This window comes from Haliotis cracherodii, unplaced genomic scaffold, assembly GCF_022045235.1.
Source record: "Haliotis cracherodii isolate W230 unplaced genomic scaffold, xgHalCrac1.p SCAF_2, whole genome shotgun sequence".
Taxonomy (NCBI): domain Eukaryota; kingdom Metazoa; phylum Mollusca; class Gastropoda; order Lepetellida; family Haliotidae; genus Haliotis; species Haliotis cracherodii.
Genome location: NW_027266275.1, coordinates 73,873,095 through 73,891,166, shown reverse-complemented (window position 1 = coordinate 73,891,166; position 18,072 = coordinate 73,873,095). Strand labels below are relative to the sequence as shown.

Genomic DNA, 18,072 nt, shown 5'->3' with positions numbered 1-18,072 from the left:
ATCGAAAAGATAAATGAGAATTTACAGTTTAAAACGAAACGTTTTCAAGAGAATAACTAACGGCGAGAAGGGATATTGACTCCATAAATGATCATCTGTCATTATTTTGCCTTGTCCATGTGGAACTAACGTAAAAGGGAACTGAACAGTTTTTGAACGGGCTTGACACTTACGTTAAAGGGAGATAATATAAGGGGAGGTAACTCTTGGTACACAAAAGTTCCGTCAAAGTGTAATGTTCACTGCAGTGAAATATCAAGTGTTATGTTCACTGCAATGAAAATATAATTTTCCTCAACCTCAAACTAAGTCTTTCACATTGAGGTATTTAAAAAATATCCTGTCACATGTTGTACCCAAACCACACAGAGATTCTCAGCTTCTCCCTGTTCGGGGTGCCCCTTGTGGGCGCGGACATCTGTGGTTTCATGGACAACACTACGGAAGCTCTGTGTCAGCGCTGGTACCAGCTCGGGGCTTTCTACCCGTTCTCCAGGGTGCACAACAACAAGAAGGCTATGGTACGTGCTGTTGCGAATAGACTCCCCTTGTCTGTGTCTCCCTTGACAGTGACACGGTTGTCCCCCTTTTGTCTGTGATACAGTTTTCTCTCTTGGATGTGATACGGCAATGTCTGTGACGCGGTTAAAATCAGATCTTAGTTCTTGGCACCCCTAAACCTAGATCTGAGGACATCTCATTACGGGTCATGCCAGAACGACCTTTCGCGAACTTTTGCCGACCAATGGAAGGACTGATAAGTCGACATAAGCCAATCACGCTTTACGGCACTAGTTTCAAACTGGTGACTACAGTTCGAAATATTTTTGACAAATTCTCGATTAAAATTTGAAAACTGAACAAAGGATCATTCTGAAAAAGTTAAATGAGAATTTACAGTTTAAAACGAAACGTTTTCAAGAGAATAACTAACGGCGAGAAGGGATATCGACTCCATAAATGATCATATGTCATTAACAGTTCATTTTAACATAGATGGCGGAGATTGTATGGAGTAAGTTATTAAAGCCCGTACCTGTCGTTCGGAATACCACTTCGAAGTTGCATGATTAGAAAACACATTCCGACTATCACTTTCCTGATCTGGTAAGCAACGCCCTGATTGGTCGGAAGAAAGGTCATTCTGACATGACCCGTAATGGGATGTCCTACTATCTTTGTTTAGCGGTAGCGAAAACTAAGATCTGATTTTATTGAAATTGGGACTCGGTGGGTACTAAGAACTACACTGATTATTGTTCTAGAATTGGTAAATACCTTTTTTTCATGGATACTTTCGGATATGGGATATCTGGTTTTCTTTCAACAACTTCCCAAACCACCGTGACCACGGGAAGCGAAATCTTGTCTGATACACGCTGATGTGATAGCGGGACAACGCCATGTATTCCTGGAGCAGAACATTGTCCACTGACACTAATACTTGCCATCCCTACCCGGTATAGGACCAGGACCCGGGTGCGTTCAGCCCCGCCCTTGCCTCGTCCACCCGGAAGGCGCTCCTCACCCGGTACTCCCTCCTGCCCTATCTGTACACCCTGTTCCACAAGAGCAGCGGCATGGGGCAGACCGTCGTCAGGCCTCTCTTCTTTGAGTAAGTGTTTGCTTGTTTGTTGTTTAACGCCGCATACAACAATATACCAGCTATATGAAGGCGGTATATAAATAATCATTTTGGACCAGACAATCCAGTGATTGATATCATGAGCATTGATCAACGCACTTAGTCGATGACATACATCAACCAAGTTAGCGAGCCTGACCACCTGCTCCCGTTAGTTGCCTCTTACGACAATCATAATCGCCTTTTAGGGCAAACATGGGTTGCTGAAGATCTTCAAGAGTCTCACTACAGCAGTTCAGTCACTACAGTTCTACTACATTACGGCTTACTTAGTCAGTGTTACTACAGCAACTTGCAAGTTACAACAGTACTACTGTAAGCGTTACAACAACGAACGTTTATACAGCTACTATTGCTACAGCAGTGATACAGGAAATGTTATTAAAACCAGCTAGTATTACTACATTTGTACAGTTAGTGCCACTGCAGCAATTACTGACGAGTAATGTTGTACGTCACCAAGAGTTCAGTCGTGAAACCACACCCTGTTCCTGCTATGCCACATGTATGTGTTTGTGTTGGACCCAGGTTTCCAGGGGACAGGGCGACGTATTCCGTGGATACCCAGTTCCTGTGGGGGCCGGCTCTCATGGTGCTGCCAGTTCTCTCGGAGGTTCGTGTACATTCCTATCTATAGTCGCAATAATAATAATAATAATAATAATAATAATAATAGAGACGACGACGACGACGACGATGATGATGATGATGATGATGATGATGATGATGATGATGATGATAGTGATGATATCCATTTATTTTGCGCATATTTCCACACCACTCAGGGGCATGCTCAAAGCGTTATTATTACACTGGATCAGTGTGCAGTCAACAATTATTCTCAGCTCCCTTGGGAGTATACAATCCAAGCTGACTTTTAACAACCACATTGTCATCTCCGGGTACCGGGTACCCATTCACTGCTGGGTGAACAGCGGCACATTTCGAACTGTGTGTACACTGCACATGACAACTGGAAAATGTATATGCTACTCCATCTGATACTGAAGTTGGCGGTGTAGCCACAGTGCATTGAAACCTCCACCACTATATATTTAATATTCTAGAGACTTTGGGGTGGGGGTGGGTGAGTGTTTTTCCCATGTTAGACACGGATTTTACCTTTTTAGGACACCAAGCATGTCACACGGACAATGTTATTTGTAAGACCGGTAAAAATTATTTGCTTTCACTATTTTCTCGAAAATAAAATTCTTCAAAACATTTCGACGTTTGAGTTGTTCAAGTGAGTAGTGATATATGAAGGTAGTCTCGATAAGGCACCGTTCAACAAAGCGATCTTAGCGATACGACTATCGTAAGCCAGTGTAAAAGTATGGGAGTTAACTGGTCACCATAGCTCTAAAATAGCTTTATAGAACGGGGCCCTAGTCCATAAGATTACTTAGACTTGACAGGGTTTTACTGTGGGTAAGTGAGTAAAAGATAATTCTACCATGAATATGAAAATTCGATTCTGATTTATGAACGTTCGGTTCAAAATTCCATTGAACACGGTTAAGTCTACATATCAACTAGCTCAACACAGAAAACACAGAAATATATCTCCTAAATGCTTACTCTGCATATCTGCTGCTTTTGATAAGGAAAACGATTTTCATATTTTCATTTTTTGTTGCTATTCTTTACAAAGGGTGAACAGGTATTCTCTCATAGAAACACCTACATCATAAACATCTATATATATAACCAGATTATGTTGAACATATCCAGGGTTATGAGAATTACCTCAACAATTATATCTTGGATCACTTTAATGCATCACGTACTTCTTGTGATGGGATTGTTAATAACTTTGGTAAGTGTTTACTGTTAATTTTGTTCAGTACTTAATGTCCATATTAAATCTAGCAGTAAATCTTACAAATTAGTGTTGGATTATTATTATAGGACGGACCAATTTCAAGAGGCTCTACTATCTGAAAATGTACAGAACTTATTAACACAATCAATGGAGCCTACTGATATTGATGAGAGTATTGACTGTCTTCTTGAAGCATTATGTAATACTGGTATGGATATAAAGAGACGGATGAATGGTGCTGTTATAGATAAGAAGTGGTTTGGTCCTGAGTTTGAATTTCTCAAAAAAGAAAGATTTAGGTGTTTAAATATGTTCCGGAAATTTCAAGACCCAAATTCTTCAGAAAATTACAAAAAATAAAAATACCTATTATAGAATGTGTAGAATTAAAAAATCAAGATTACAATAACAGACAACATGATATACTTGAAAGCTCTCTTACTGATGCAAACTCTTTTTGGTCAACTTAAACGAAAAACAATATGAAGCACTATAGATAGAGACCCATGGTATGATCATTCCAAAGAACTGCATGAATTCGACAACAACGACGAAGATATTTAAACGGCTGATGAATCACGGTATAATCAGAATGGTATTCTGGAAGATATTTCAGGTACTCCTATCTCAAGGGAAGACGTCATTGAAAGCATTGTAGGTTTAAAGAATAGTAAGTCACCTGGAATTGATGACGTCATATCAGAATGTTTTAAACATTCACCTGATATTGTTGCTCCATGTTCAGAAATATTGTTTAATTCTATTTTTGAAAAGTAGACATTTCCTAAAAAATGGTCAGTCGGTGTAGTTATCCTGCTTCATAAGCAAGGTTGAGTTAATGATACAAATAACTATTGACCATCACAACACTTAGTATTTTTAGCAAACATTTCTTGCATATTACGCATAAAAGACTTGTGTTTTGGGCTGACTCTCATGCTAAACTATCAGAATCCCAAGCCGGCCTCAGGGAAGGCTACACTACTACAGATAATATTTACGATTTGCATTCGTTAATACAACGATATCTAGTAAAGAAAGGAGGTAAATTGCACACACTATTTGTAGACTTAAGTGAGACATTCCACTCTGTAAAGCGGGATAAATTGTAATTTATACTTAAGAATCGAGGTCTCAGTCAAAAAGTCAAAATTATTGTCATGTATCTATGCAGATGTAAAAGCTTTCGCACGATGCAACTGTAATTTCAGTAATAAATTTGAAAGCAATATTGGAGTAAGACAAGGATGCACATTAAGCCCTTTTCTCTTTCCTTTCTTTACCAATGAATTAGCCAAGGAAATGGAGGATAAATGCCAAGGTGGTATACAATTACATCCTGATAGTGTACAAGTCTTTTTACTGCTATTTGCTGATGATGACGTAATGATTTCCAGTACCTTAACTGCATTACCACATCAAATGAATGTATTGAAACAGTTTTGGGGAAAAGTCATATCTAATGGCAAACATGGGACAAACTAAGGTAATTGTTTTCATAAACGGGGGTACATTATCAAAACGGGAAAAACAGTTTTACACAGGTAAAGTCTTAGATGTTGTTACTAAATACAAATATCTGGGTGTCTATTTCTCCAGCAAACTGGCATGGAATTTCCATTCAACACAAGCTGCCATCAAGGCAAAGAAGATCTTCTTTGGCATTCTAAAAGATCTCAAAAGCATAGTTGATGTAAACTTTGATGTATTTTTTAAGATCTTTGATGCAAAAAATAATCCTATGTTATTGTATGGGGGTTGAGATATAAGGTATGACGAAGTGAGACTTTATTGAAAGAGTACAGGCATATGCATATAAAAGAATTTTGGGAGTAAGATTAATACTCCAAATGCAGTGGTGTATAGTGAATGTGGTAGATTTCCATTATTTATGTATGCATAGGTTAAAGTTATGACGTATTGGGTAAAATTATTACACATGCCTTCTTGTAGGTATCCAAGATAATGTTATGAAATGATGTTACTGTATAATGTAAATTGGGTGTCATCTGTTAATTTTTATTTATGACCTTGGTTTTGGCCTTGTTTGGCATACCCTGAACAGTTTATTGACATGGTCATTTAAAGACTAAAGGATGTGTATGTACAGAAATGGAACTTGGCACTATTATTATCACCACAATGTGAAGATACTCTTCAAAAAAAGAAAGGCAAAGCCTGATTTTTGTGAGGTAGGAAAATACATTTATACGAGGAACCGTACAGGATATTGAGCCAAAATGTTGTGGAGAGAACGCTTGAAGATTGTAATCTCAGTTATCGGTACATAGGAAAAGACCAAGGTGAAGGTCAGCTACCATCAATATCGCGTATGTGCCCCGTTGGAATCGATAGCGGCCTGACATCTGTCCAGGGAAGAGACGAGTATGCGAATCACATCCTGGGGAATGGTAGCCCATTCGCCCTGCATCACAAAAGCCAACTGATGCAAGGTCTGGGGTTGTGGATGACGTCGGCGTAGCCGTCTATCCAAATCATCCCACAGGTGCTCTATCGGGTTCAAATCCGGGGATCTGGAGGGCCAAGGGAGAACATCAACGTTGTTGTTGTGTAGAAAGGCACTTGTGATCCGTGCTGTATGCGGTCGAGCGTTGTCACAAAACCTGTCCACTTCCAGGTTTCCGGCGTAACGTTCTCCCCGACGTCTGTGGACTCGTGCTCGTCCATCCCCTCGACGGAGGTCGCAGAACGAGACATCTCTCTGTGTTGACGACACCAATGCAGTCGTTGTTGACGATGTTGTCGACTCAATATGATGCGTCGAACAGTCTTGCTCGTAGACCTGCTGCTCTTAAGCGGCTGCGTATGGTCTAGTCGGAGATTCTGCGCAGTCCGGGTGGGTGGGGTGCGGTTGAGGTGGTTGTGGTCGTCCTTTCACGTAGGTGGCGCAGTCGGATGTAGCCATCTTGGGCGGGGATGGTTACTCTTGGTCGTCCCGACATTGGCCGATCACGTGTTGACCCATTCTGTTGAAACTAATCACATAGCCTTGTGATGGTGCTGGGCGCTACATTGAAAACCCTTGCTACAGCTTATCGGGATTCCCCTGCCTGCAAGCGGCCTATGACGTTGTGTCTTGGCACTTCTGGTAATCTAGGCATGTTGTTGAACTGTCACTGTTCGATTGACGCAGACGCCAGGCAATAAAAACTCCTGTACTTTAATACCGTTCATAGTGCTGCTGCACGTGCAGTACGTGCAGCTCCATGGTCCTTTTGTTAATGCACTGGGTGCGTTTTTCAGAATCGTACGTGTTTCCAAACGAATGGTTTGCCTGTCCTTGGGATCATTTTGATCCGGACAATTTGTCACTGACACTATAACACATTAAACCTCTTCATTTTGCACCTCTTGGTCAGCTTACTTTGCCTTTCTGGCCAAAAATATCCGTATTGCGTTTCTTTTTTTGAAGAGTGTATTAATTAATGTTTAAGACTCAATTTTATCTTTAGAAACCTCTTTTCCAAAACTTTAAAATATACTTTTTCTTAACATTTAACAAGGTAGTCACACACAAATATTAATAGAACATAGAGTTTGTAAATTGTGCAATAAGCAGGAAGTAAAAGATGAGTACCATCGTTTAGTTCTATGTCCAGTGTATGAGCATTTTTATTGTACTAATGCCAACCGAAAATATCAACGTGTTAGAGCGTGTGACATCACATTTTTTTCATGCAATGAATTGTAGAAAATTACATGTTGAACACTATCGATGCAATCTATACTATCGGCCTTCTAGTATGTGTGTATATAAAGATTGAATGTCCCTATACATAACCATTTAAGCAGATTGTTGTCTTGACGCTATGTAGGGAGCGACATCGGTAACAGCCTACCTACCTGACACACCCTGGTACGACTTCTATACGGGCAGACAAATCCCCGTGCAAGGAACACAGACCGAGATTGATGCCCCTCTTGACGTTATCAACGTCCTCCTGCGGTCTGGCTACATCCTTCCCCTCCAGCAACCGGCGACAACGACGACACAGAGGTGAGGCAACGTTGCAGTCACTTTCGCCACAACAGTGATGTGATGGAACCCTTCCTGCAGGGAATGGTACTGGGTGACTACGCTGCAGTCAGTATCCCCACTGTCTGTAAATAGTCATGTCTGGAGAAAATAGTCTCCACCATCGGGGCATGATAACACACCATCGGGACACGATAACACACTATCGGGGCATGATAACACACCGCCGGGACATGATAACACACCATCGGGGCACGATAACACATCATCGGGACATGATAACACATCATCGGAATGCAATTTGTCGATGGTATTTACCAAGAATGTAATCGATCATGTACTTATGTTAGGAGGCGTGTAATAATATATGCGATGTGAAGGGGGCCGCACTCCGTTATGTTCTAATGTTGAAACCGCCTCCGTGGTCCAGTGGTAGAGCATCCGTCCGGAGAGTGGAAGGTCCGGGGTTCGATCTCCGGCCGCATCATACCACAAGACGTTAAAAGATGGTACTTGTTGTTACCCTGTCTGGCGCTCGGCATTGAGGGGCTAAAACAAGGACAGGTCGGCTCGGAGTCAGTGTACTGTGTCTGAGTGGGGTATGTTCAACTGAGGCATGATGTCTCAGTGGGCTAGCACAATAAAATCGCCCACACACACACGCACGCACGCTCTATATAAGTGCAATAATCTTCACCTAACAACTAATGTTGGACACGAAGGGTAGTTATGAAGGTCCGGGGCCGGTACATGTCGAGCAGCCCGTGGAGATCCGGGGTAGAATAGGTCTTCAGCAACCCATGCTTGCCGTAAAAGGCGACTATGCTTGTCGAAAGAGGCAACTAACGGGATCGGGTTGTCAGGCTCGCTGACTTGGTTGATGCATGTCATCGATCCCAATAGCGTGGATCGATGCTCATGATGTCAATCCCTGGATTGTCTAGTCCAGACTCGATTATTTACAGACCGACGTCATATATCTGGAATATTGCTGAGGGCGGCGTTAAACAAACAAACAAACAAAACATGCCCAGTACATATCTCCGACCCGTTCTTCCTTGGCATCCCTACATGATGCAGCGACTGTTAAACAGGTTTTACTTTTGAATGTCTTTCATGTGTTTTCAGTCGACGCAACCCGTTTTGGCTGGTGGTGGCACTGAACGCCACGGGGGGTGCTGAGGGGGATCTGTTCTGGGATGATGGAGACACTCTAGGTCAGTGCTACCACGAGACGATGTGACTGCTACTAGTTCCAACATGAGCTTGACGTATAGAACGCACAACGGTGAAACCTTCCGCCAGGGTGGTGTTAATTACAACATTTAACGTCCCCCTCTTCCGAAATGACTTTAAGGATCCATCCATTATTGTGATATTGTGAATTCTTGTGCTTTTTCCAGATGCCCACGAGCGAATGCTGTTCAATATGCTGTGGTTTTATGCAGCAAATGTGAGTTATGAGTGAGTGGTTAAATGAGTGAGTGCGTTTTAGGGGGTTAAAGTCAGCCTTTTTTTCAGTTTTTCATGGCGAGTCATCTGACAAACCAAAGGGGAATATGGGCTGTATTCTGAGCCCCAACCATGGGTCATTAAAGGGGCACAACGTTTCACTGATTTGCCTTCGACCACGTGACCACATCACGTGAGATAGGGGATATGAAATAACTTTTCTAAAACGTCATTATGGACACTGAGTCTCTTGTCAATGACGCAGTTCCAAAAAGCACATTTAGATTTACAGCTATGGTTAGTGTACGTTGAAGCTTATGGTATAGTTGTACAGATAGGGCGCGACCCGTGAAGATCCGGGGTAGAATAGGTCTTCAGTAACCCATGCTTTCCGTAAAAGGCGACTATGCTTGTCGTAAGAGGCGTCTAACGGGATCGGGTGGTCTGACTTGCTGACTTGGTTGATGCATGTCATCGTATTCCAATTGCATGGATCGATGCTCATGATATCAATCACTGGTTTGTCTGGTCCGGACTTATTTATGTACCGACTGCTGTCATATAGCTGTAATACTGCTGAGTGCGGCGTTAAACAACAAACAAAAAACAAATAGGGCGCTTAGCATAAGCCTGACATTGTTTGCCCTGCTTATTCGTGTTCCAGAGACGCGTGTACTCCGAGCTGCCGTACATCGGTCTGAAGGAGGAGACAATGATGATGAGCAACGTCACCGTCTTCGGCGTGCAGACCAACCCCTCCACCGTCACTGTCAACGGCATCAGTGTCCCCTTCTCCTACAATACAAACAATAAGGTGAGTACCTGTCTACATAAATGTCCCACATGTAATATTCGTGTACATGCTTCAAGGTTACGTTCTATGTCATGGACAATGACCAGGCCCTTCTATGGAAACGTATAAGTGCCACAGTCTCAAACAAATTACCATCTACGTAGGTAAACTTTCATCTACGTAGATGATAGCTACATCCACGTAGATGATACTTTCATCCCCGTATCTGATATTATAATCGTACATATCGCTACTCAGACAGTGATGTTGTCTTGTGGAGTTGCGATCCTAGTTGGATACAAACTTTTATATTTTTAATAAAGGTCATTTCTTAGTTAGTGTTAGTTTAAGTAAATGTTTGGGAGCTTGTTGATTGTTTATTTTCAACATGTCAACTATTAGCGCTAAAATAAAAACACAAACTGCAGAATTGTACCTTCAGTGCTTTATAGGATGATGAGGAGTATTGGTTTGATTTTGGTCCATAGTTAAAATGATTCCCCCAAAATTTCGCAAAAAAATTCAATAATGACCTTTTGCTGTTTATTTCTTTGTAGTTTGGAGAACGTTTTGTGCTCTCTTCTCTTTATTACTGTTGTAAAAGAGTATGGCGTGTGTCATTCTCCAGTCACTTCGAAATGAAGATATTGAAATGAAGATTTACCTTATGCAATGTTTAGATAATACCTCAGTAAAGACATGGTAGAGAGTAAAACAAATCGGTCATTATTAATTAAGTCAGTGGTTATATACATGTATTACTGACCCGGAACTAGTGTCAATTACTCGAGAAAATATTGATACCCAGATGGAAGAATATTCCACGTAGATGTGAGCGGTATCATCTACAATGTACATAGATGAAAGTATCATCCTCCGTAGATTTAAGTATCTTCTACGTTGATGATATCTTTATCAACGTAGATTATATTTATTTTTTTAGACTATGGCAATAATATGCTTCCATACCCACCTTTGTGAAGTATCTTATTTTGTTCCCTGTAGGTGTTGATGGTGACAGACCTGGTTGTCAACCTGCTCAAAGTCTTCAACCTGAGCTGGGACGCATGAACCTTTCAGAGTGGCCTCCCCTGCCATCGACCACCCTTCGCTGTATTTGCCCACGGTTTGCAGCAGAACAAGTTTCTCATATTAAAATATTGACATTTGTACATAGATATCGTAATTTATCCTTTTCATAATAAATGATAATAAATTTATAATTTACTAATTTATCAAGTCGCTATGTTCTCCCGTCCGTGTTCAGTGCGAATGTTCAGTGTAAATATTTGAAATGCTTGCATCGTTTTTTTATGGTTCCATAAGAAGGATTGGTAGGTTTGTAAATGCATATATTTGTTTGTTTGTTTGTTTTACGCCGCACTCAGCAACATTCCAGCTAAATGATAGTGGCCTGTAAATAATCGAGCTTGGACAAGAAAATGTTTTTATAAATAATTAATTCATGATTAACGATCAGGCATTTGGGAAAAATCCCACTTTCGAAGAACATTTCCGTGTATTATCGCAAATAGATTATGTGCATCATATCCCGGACCATCCTGATCTTGACAGGGCTGTATGACACTACGTAACGAGCTGTGTGTCTCCAGTGTAGCAAATATTGCAGGAAACTGACTGACCGTTGACTTTGTGTGAGTGCAGCTTCGAATTTTGAATACTGTTCAAAGCGGCGTTAAATCCACCCCACTCACTCATACTATTCAACTATAGTAATGCCGTTAACACATTATTATTATTTTTAACGCCGCTATCAGTAATATACCATCTTTATGACGGCGGTCTGTAAATAGTCGAGTCTGGACCAGACAACCCAGTGATTGACATCATGGGCATCGATCCACGCAATTAGAATACGATGACATGCATCAACCAAGTCAGCAAGCTTAACCACCTGATCCCGTTGGCCGCCTCTTACGACAAGCATAGTCGCCTTTTACGGCAAGCATGGGTTGCTGAAGACCAAGAGAAAAGGGTGAGTGAGTTGGGTTAAACGCCGCTTTTTACAGTATTCCAGTCATATCACGGGGTGTCAGCTTTATATGGGAGGAAAGCACGAAGTGATGTACAATGTAAGTCTCAGACGTTCACCACTTCGGTGAAACCCACGAGCACGGGTATGGTACTGACAAACCTAGAAACATAATCGGAGCGAACCACAATCATAGGTTTCTGGCGTACCCAAGGGACGCAACTCTGCACAGCGAATCGCGGCGCCCTAGACGACTGGGCCACCCGTGCCCGCAAAGAGAAAAACCTTGATGTAACCCTAATGAACGGACACTCGAACGAGCCATCCCAGTAAAGACAACCAAGAAATATACACCCTAACTATGCAGCTCGGTCCGCGCTTGTGTGACAGTCACCTGGATTCTACGCATTGTGATTATCACCTTTGAAATCACCTGATTAATGAGGAATTAACATCTAATAGCCACAGCATCATGTATTACAACGCACTTAATGAAGTAGTTCATATTGAGGGTGGGCGATGGGGTAGTCACGCGTCACGTCGAAAACCAGGGTTCGATTCCCCACATGGGTACAATGCGTGAAACCCATTTCCTTTGTCCCTCGCCGTGATATTGCAGGAATAGGACATTAGGCGGCGTAAAACCTTTCTACTTCACTCATACTGATGAAGACAATTCTCATCTGATGATATTATTTAAATCCATTTGTAGGAACCAAACTACAAAAGATTTTGACTGAAGACAAAATTAAGCATACATACGTTTCAAAGAACAATCTTTTCCCGAGAAATAGCTGCATGATTTTTGTATAGCTGTCCGTGTAAACATGATGTCGGACGTGCTAACTATGATTATTTATGCATTATCGGGGGTATCCTCAATTGAAAAGTAAACATTGTAACAAGGTGATAAAGAGCTGTAGTTGCCCTGGAGATGGGTGTAACAAGGTGATAAAGAGCTGTGGTTGCCCTAGAGAACGGTGTAACAAGGTGATAAAGAGCTGTAGTTGCCCTGGAGATGGGTGTAACAAGGTGATAAAGAGCTGTCGTTGCCCTAGAGATGGGTGTATCAAGGTCACGAAGAGCTGCAGTTGCCTTCGAGACGGGTGTAACAAAGTTATTAAAGTGGTTTAAACATATTTATTTTCACACAAGTGTGAAAATGGATTGGTAAACAAGCGAAGCGCTTATGTTAATACCGCTCCATTACACATAGGGCATATTACAATAAATAAATCAATGAAGGTTAGATGTAAAAGATGAATTGAACATGCCAAGCTAGATGTGTATATATAATAAATCTATTTGCACTTTATATCAAACAATTCATTTCATTGAAAATCTGCCAGTTTTTAATGTAAAGTTTTGAATAGAATCTAATATTAGGATTCGCCCTTCCTTACGAATTTCCGTATAGCACTGTTTATAAAGGATAACCATGTTGGTAAAAATACATTTTATTTCGAAGAACATAGTAATTTGTATACACAAAAAAGATGTGTAAAGCATCTTCGGTATATCCACAGGAACAAGTTTTTGTATCCAAGATATATCTATCATACTGATCTGCGTTAATTAAGATTGCAGCAGCCAAGCCTGAGGCGACTGTGAATAATTTGACATAATCTGCTTCCATAATTTAAATCCCAGTGTATACCATTATCTCCCTTTACGTGAAGCAGATTCTTAAATTGTGTAACGGTCACTGCCCCCGTTAGGTTTTCTGGTAACATATTCCAAAGTTTTGTTGTAGCTGGTATACACGAATCTGCATAAGTTTTGTTTTACACTTCACTGTTTGAAGATTAGTTTTATCCCTTAAGTCATAATTTATGTTTTCCGAAACTGTGAAAGGAATAAGCCTACAAAGAAATTCAGGGGATAAATGGTTATTCATTTTGTAAAACATTACCAGTTTTAAACTGTATCTTCTGTCTTTTAATGACTTACAAATTTTACCAATGAGTTAGCTTGTTCATCAGTACAGTTGTCCCAAATATGACAACAATAATCAAAAATTGGTAAAATAAATTATTTGTACATAGTTTCTAAGGTAGTTCGGGATAGACGATATTTATAACTCCTTACACAGTTAACCAGAGGACAACATTTCCTTACAATATCATCAATGTGCATTTTCCATGTACAATTACTTTGTAAAGTCATACCAAGGTGCTTATGACTTTGTACATCTTTGATTTCTTTACGATACATATATAAGTTAGGTTTGCGACTAGGGTTTACTTTACGGGTAAATTGAATAGATTCAGTTTTTCGGGACTAAATTTAACTTGCCATCTAACAGCCCATTCTGAAATTCTGTCCAAGTCATTATTGAGATCACGAGCAGCTCTATCAGGATTTTCTATGATCACATACAACGATGTGTCATCAGCAAAAAATCTTATATTACTATTTATTCCTTCAACAATGTCATTGATATGGATAATAAATAGAGAATCTCACCCTTGTGTCTTTTGATATGAAATATATCAACACGAGTTGATAAAAGTGGAAAAATTCCGAGGCTTGCCAAGGATTTTTGCCACTTTTATCAACAAGTGTTGATATATTTGATATCAAAAGACACAAGGGTGAGATTTATTTATCATCCAACATCATTCCTCCAGCTTTTTCAATTTGTAAACAGTAATTAGCAGTGTCTTCAGTGTAAAAAGTACTGCTAACAGCTTCAGTAGGAGAGCCATTAGTGATGTCATTTGATTGTGACGTCATGGTAACCAGTGACGTCACAATGGTCTCCAAAGCATTGTGATGTAATTTCATTGCAGTGATATCTACAGTGTAGATATCGCTTGATCTCATCCAAGCGATATCTCCTGTGGGGGCCAGTTTTGGATGATAAACGATAATGGTCCCTGGACCGAGCCCTGTGCCACACCTGCCGAGACAGCCTTTGGATCTGAGCTATAGGCCTTTTATAACTAACTACCTTTTGATATCGATTGTCTAAGTATCTATCAAACCATCTCAATAAATTTCCATAAATACCATGGTGTAGCTTATAAATTATTCCTTTGTGCGAAACTTAATCAAAAGCTTTGCTTACGTCAGAAAATACAGCTCTAACTTCCTAACCTTCATCTAAAGCCTTTGCAATAAAGTCATATAAATAGGTCAACTGATTTGAGGTGGAGTCTTCCTGCGTGAATCCAGATTGTAGGTTAGTGAGCACATTATTATTCCTTAAATAGTTGTACACATGTTTAAATATACATTTTTCAAATATCTTTGCTAAACAACTTGTGAGCACAACCGGTCTGTAATTTGTACATTCATTCACGCTATTCTTCTTATGAATAGGAATGATCAGAGCTTCTGTTCATAGTGATTATTGCACGTTTGAGAGAGAAGTTGAATAGTTTAGTAAGGGATTGGGGATAAACTGTAAACTGTGTTTGTAACAAGGTCATGAGAGTATCTAGTTGCCCTTGAGACGGGAGTACCAAGTTCACGGAGAGCTGTAGTTGCCCTAGAGATGGGAGTACCAAGGTCATTGAGAATTGTAGTTGCCCTAGAGACCGGTGTATCAAGGCCATGGAGAATTGTAGTTGCCCTAGAGACGGGTGTATCAAGGCCATGGAGAATTGTAGTTGCCCTAGAGACGGGTGTATCAAGGCCATGGAGAATTGTAGTTGCCCTAGAGACGGGAGTACCAAGTTCACGGAGAGCTGTAGTTGCCCTAGAGATGGGAGTACCAAGGTCATGGAGAATTGTAGTTGCCCTAGAGAACGGTGTATCAAGGCCATGGAGAATTGTAGTTGCCCTAGAGACGGGTGTATCAAGGCCATGGAGAATTGTAGTTGCCCTAGAGAAGGGTGTATCAAGGCCATGGGGGGCTGTAGTTGCCCTAGAGACGGATGTAACAAGACCATGAAGAGCTGTAGTTGCCCGATGGTTCAAATGCCATGACTATCTCTAGTTTACCCAGGTGAGGTGAGATGGGGTTTGACGTCGCGTTCGGTTATATTGCACTTACATGGCGACGTGTGTGTCTGTATGTCTGTGTCTGCTAGTTCACTGAGACACCATGTCGTAGTTTAACATGGATATTTAACTCCGACACAGTTTTCTTACCCCGAGCCGACCAGTCCTTGTTCTACCCCCTTAATGTCAAGCTCCAGGCAGGGTAACAACAATTACAATCTTTAAAGCGTCGTTTGGTATGACGAGGCCAGGGAACGAACCACCGACTTTCCGCTCTCCGGGCAGACGCCCTAGAGATGGGTGTTTTAAGGTCATGAAGACCTCAAGGCCCTAGAAACGGGTGCTCAAGTGTTCGAGAATGTATAGCTGAATGATAGATTGAGCAATATTACACCGAAGTGGGTGGTATTCATGCAGATCCTCAGTGTCGTCATACAGTCATGCAACATGATATACTGCCATCTACACCATGGCTGCCTCGCTTTGCGTGTGCTTGGATTAGATGCATGATTACATAATAGTTATAAAATGTTTACCAGTGATTCGTGTCAGTGGGACAATCGTTGCTTATCATGTAACAAGGTTTTTACGTGTTGGGCTGATATAATGTCAGTACTAAGCCATGCTAAGAACCTTTTCACTTGGATAGCAGGCCCGAGATTGTCTTGCATTTTAGAGTAACTTGTATATATGATTTCATTTTATGCATGTTTTAGCGAGTGAGCTGATTTTAGTGAGTGAGTGACAAGGCTGGTTTAAGTTAGTGAGTGACAAGGCTGGTTTTAGTGAGTGAGTGACAAGGCGGGTTTAAGTTAGTGAGTGACAAGGCTGGTTTAAGTTAGTGAGTGACAAGGCTGGTTTTAGTGAGTGAGTGACAAGGCGGGTTTAAGTTAGTGAGTGACAAGGCTGGTTTCAGTGAGTGAGTGACAAGGCGGGTTTAAGTTAGTGAGTGACAAGGCTGGTTTAAGTGAGTGACAAGGCTGGTTTAAGTTAGTGAGTGACAAGGCTGGTTTTAGTGAGTGAGTGACAAGGCGGGTTTAAGTTAGTGAGTGACAAGGCTGGTTTAAGTTAGTGAGTGACAAGGCTGGTTTTAGTGAGTGAGTGACAAGGCGGGTTTAAGTTAGTGAGTGACAAGGCTGGTTTCAGTGAGTGAGTGACAAGGCGGGTTTAAGTTAGTGAGTGACAAGGCTGGTTTAAGTGAGTGACAAGGCTGGTTTAAGTTAGTGAGTGACAAGGCTGGTTTTAGTGAGTGAGTGACAAGGCGGGTTTAAGTTAGTGAGTGACAAGGCTGGTTTTAGTGAGTGAGTGACAAGGCGGGTTTAAGTTAGTGAGTGACAAGGCGGGTTTAAGTTAGTGAATGACAAGGCTGGTTTCAGTGAGTGAGTGACAAGGCGGGTTTAAGTTAGTGAGTGACAAGGCTGGTTTAAGTTAGTGGCAAGGCTAGTTAAGTGACATATACATGAAAGGTATACCTGCCGTGGCATGACAAGCACAGCCATTAGCGGAGCTCCAGCTCATACATACATTACAGCTATACATAAATTACAGTGTACACAATTATAAATCAAACATATGAAATATTAAGAAATAGTTTACGTGTCACACTGTTGTAATAGGGACATATTTTCTCACAAAACGATAATACAGATCTCCACTTGTAATTAGGTTTGTACATATTTAGGAAAATAATAGTTAAAACATCCGACTTCTTTTATCGAGCTTGGAGATGCATAGCAAACTGTCCTATAAGTCACTTGCTTGTATGGTGCGATTTTCGTTTACACTATTTTGACTTGTAACTCAAATTAAATATTGCACATGAGCTTTGCTTATTTTATCGTGTGTATGTTACGATCAATGTGTCACTTATGCAATTTATTAAACGCCTAAATATTCAGTTATTTTACACATATTTTATTACGATAACGAATTCCAGACATTTTGATGTTTATAATTGTCATCACCCAGTGACTGAAAATGATAGGATTAAAAGAAAACGAAAGTCAAAGTACATTTCGACATATTGTTTTGGCTTCTAATCCTGGCATAATTAGGTTATTGTGATGTATTTTAGCCCTTTTGAAGTCAATCTGTTTAAATTTGGACAGATTGTTCAGTCAATTTGGAAAATGACTGAAATATGTAGATATTTTATAAATTGCCTGTGTGAATTACATTTTACACATTGCCTGTAACATACATACGCCTACAAATGAAAACGCTTGTGAAAACAACGACCTTGTGTTGTCTGTCTCGCGTCGAAGAACATCCCAACGAAAACGTAGAGAAACAAAAATGATTCTGCTCAATGCTACTGCAAATAAATGAAAACAAAATGCAAATATCGTAATTACAACCGACCAAAGTTATATGAATAAAATCAGGCAGTTACCTTGTTCGAGGAATGCATCCGTAAATA

At 40.7% G+C, this 18,072-nt stretch overlaps 1 protein-coding gene across 1 annotated transcript in view; it reads left to right on the top strand.

The window, feature by feature from the left end:
- LOC139469628 (lysosomal alpha-glucosidase-like) overlaps window positions 1-10,840 on the top strand; it is a 28,301-nt gene extending 17,461 nt beyond the window's left edge. The window contains exons 12-19 of the mRNA XM_071251852.1: window positions 370-521; window positions 1,467-1,615; window positions 2,174-2,258; window positions 7,307-7,488; window positions 8,596-8,684; window positions 8,871-8,920; window positions 9,584-9,733; window positions 10,718-10,840. Of these exons, the coding sequence (XP_071107953.1) occupies window positions 370-521; window positions 1,467-1,615; window positions 2,174-2,258; window positions 7,307-7,488; window positions 8,596-8,684; window positions 8,871-8,920; window positions 9,584-9,733; window positions 10,718-10,783 (923 nt within the window). The 3' untranslated portion in view covers window positions 10,784-10,840. The remainder of the gene's footprint in view (window positions 1-369; window positions 522-1,466; window positions 1,616-2,173; window positions 2,259-7,306; window positions 7,489-8,595; window positions 8,685-8,870; window positions 8,921-9,583; window positions 9,734-10,717) is intronic.
- The last annotated feature ends 7,232 nt before the right edge of the window (window positions 10,841-18,072 follow it).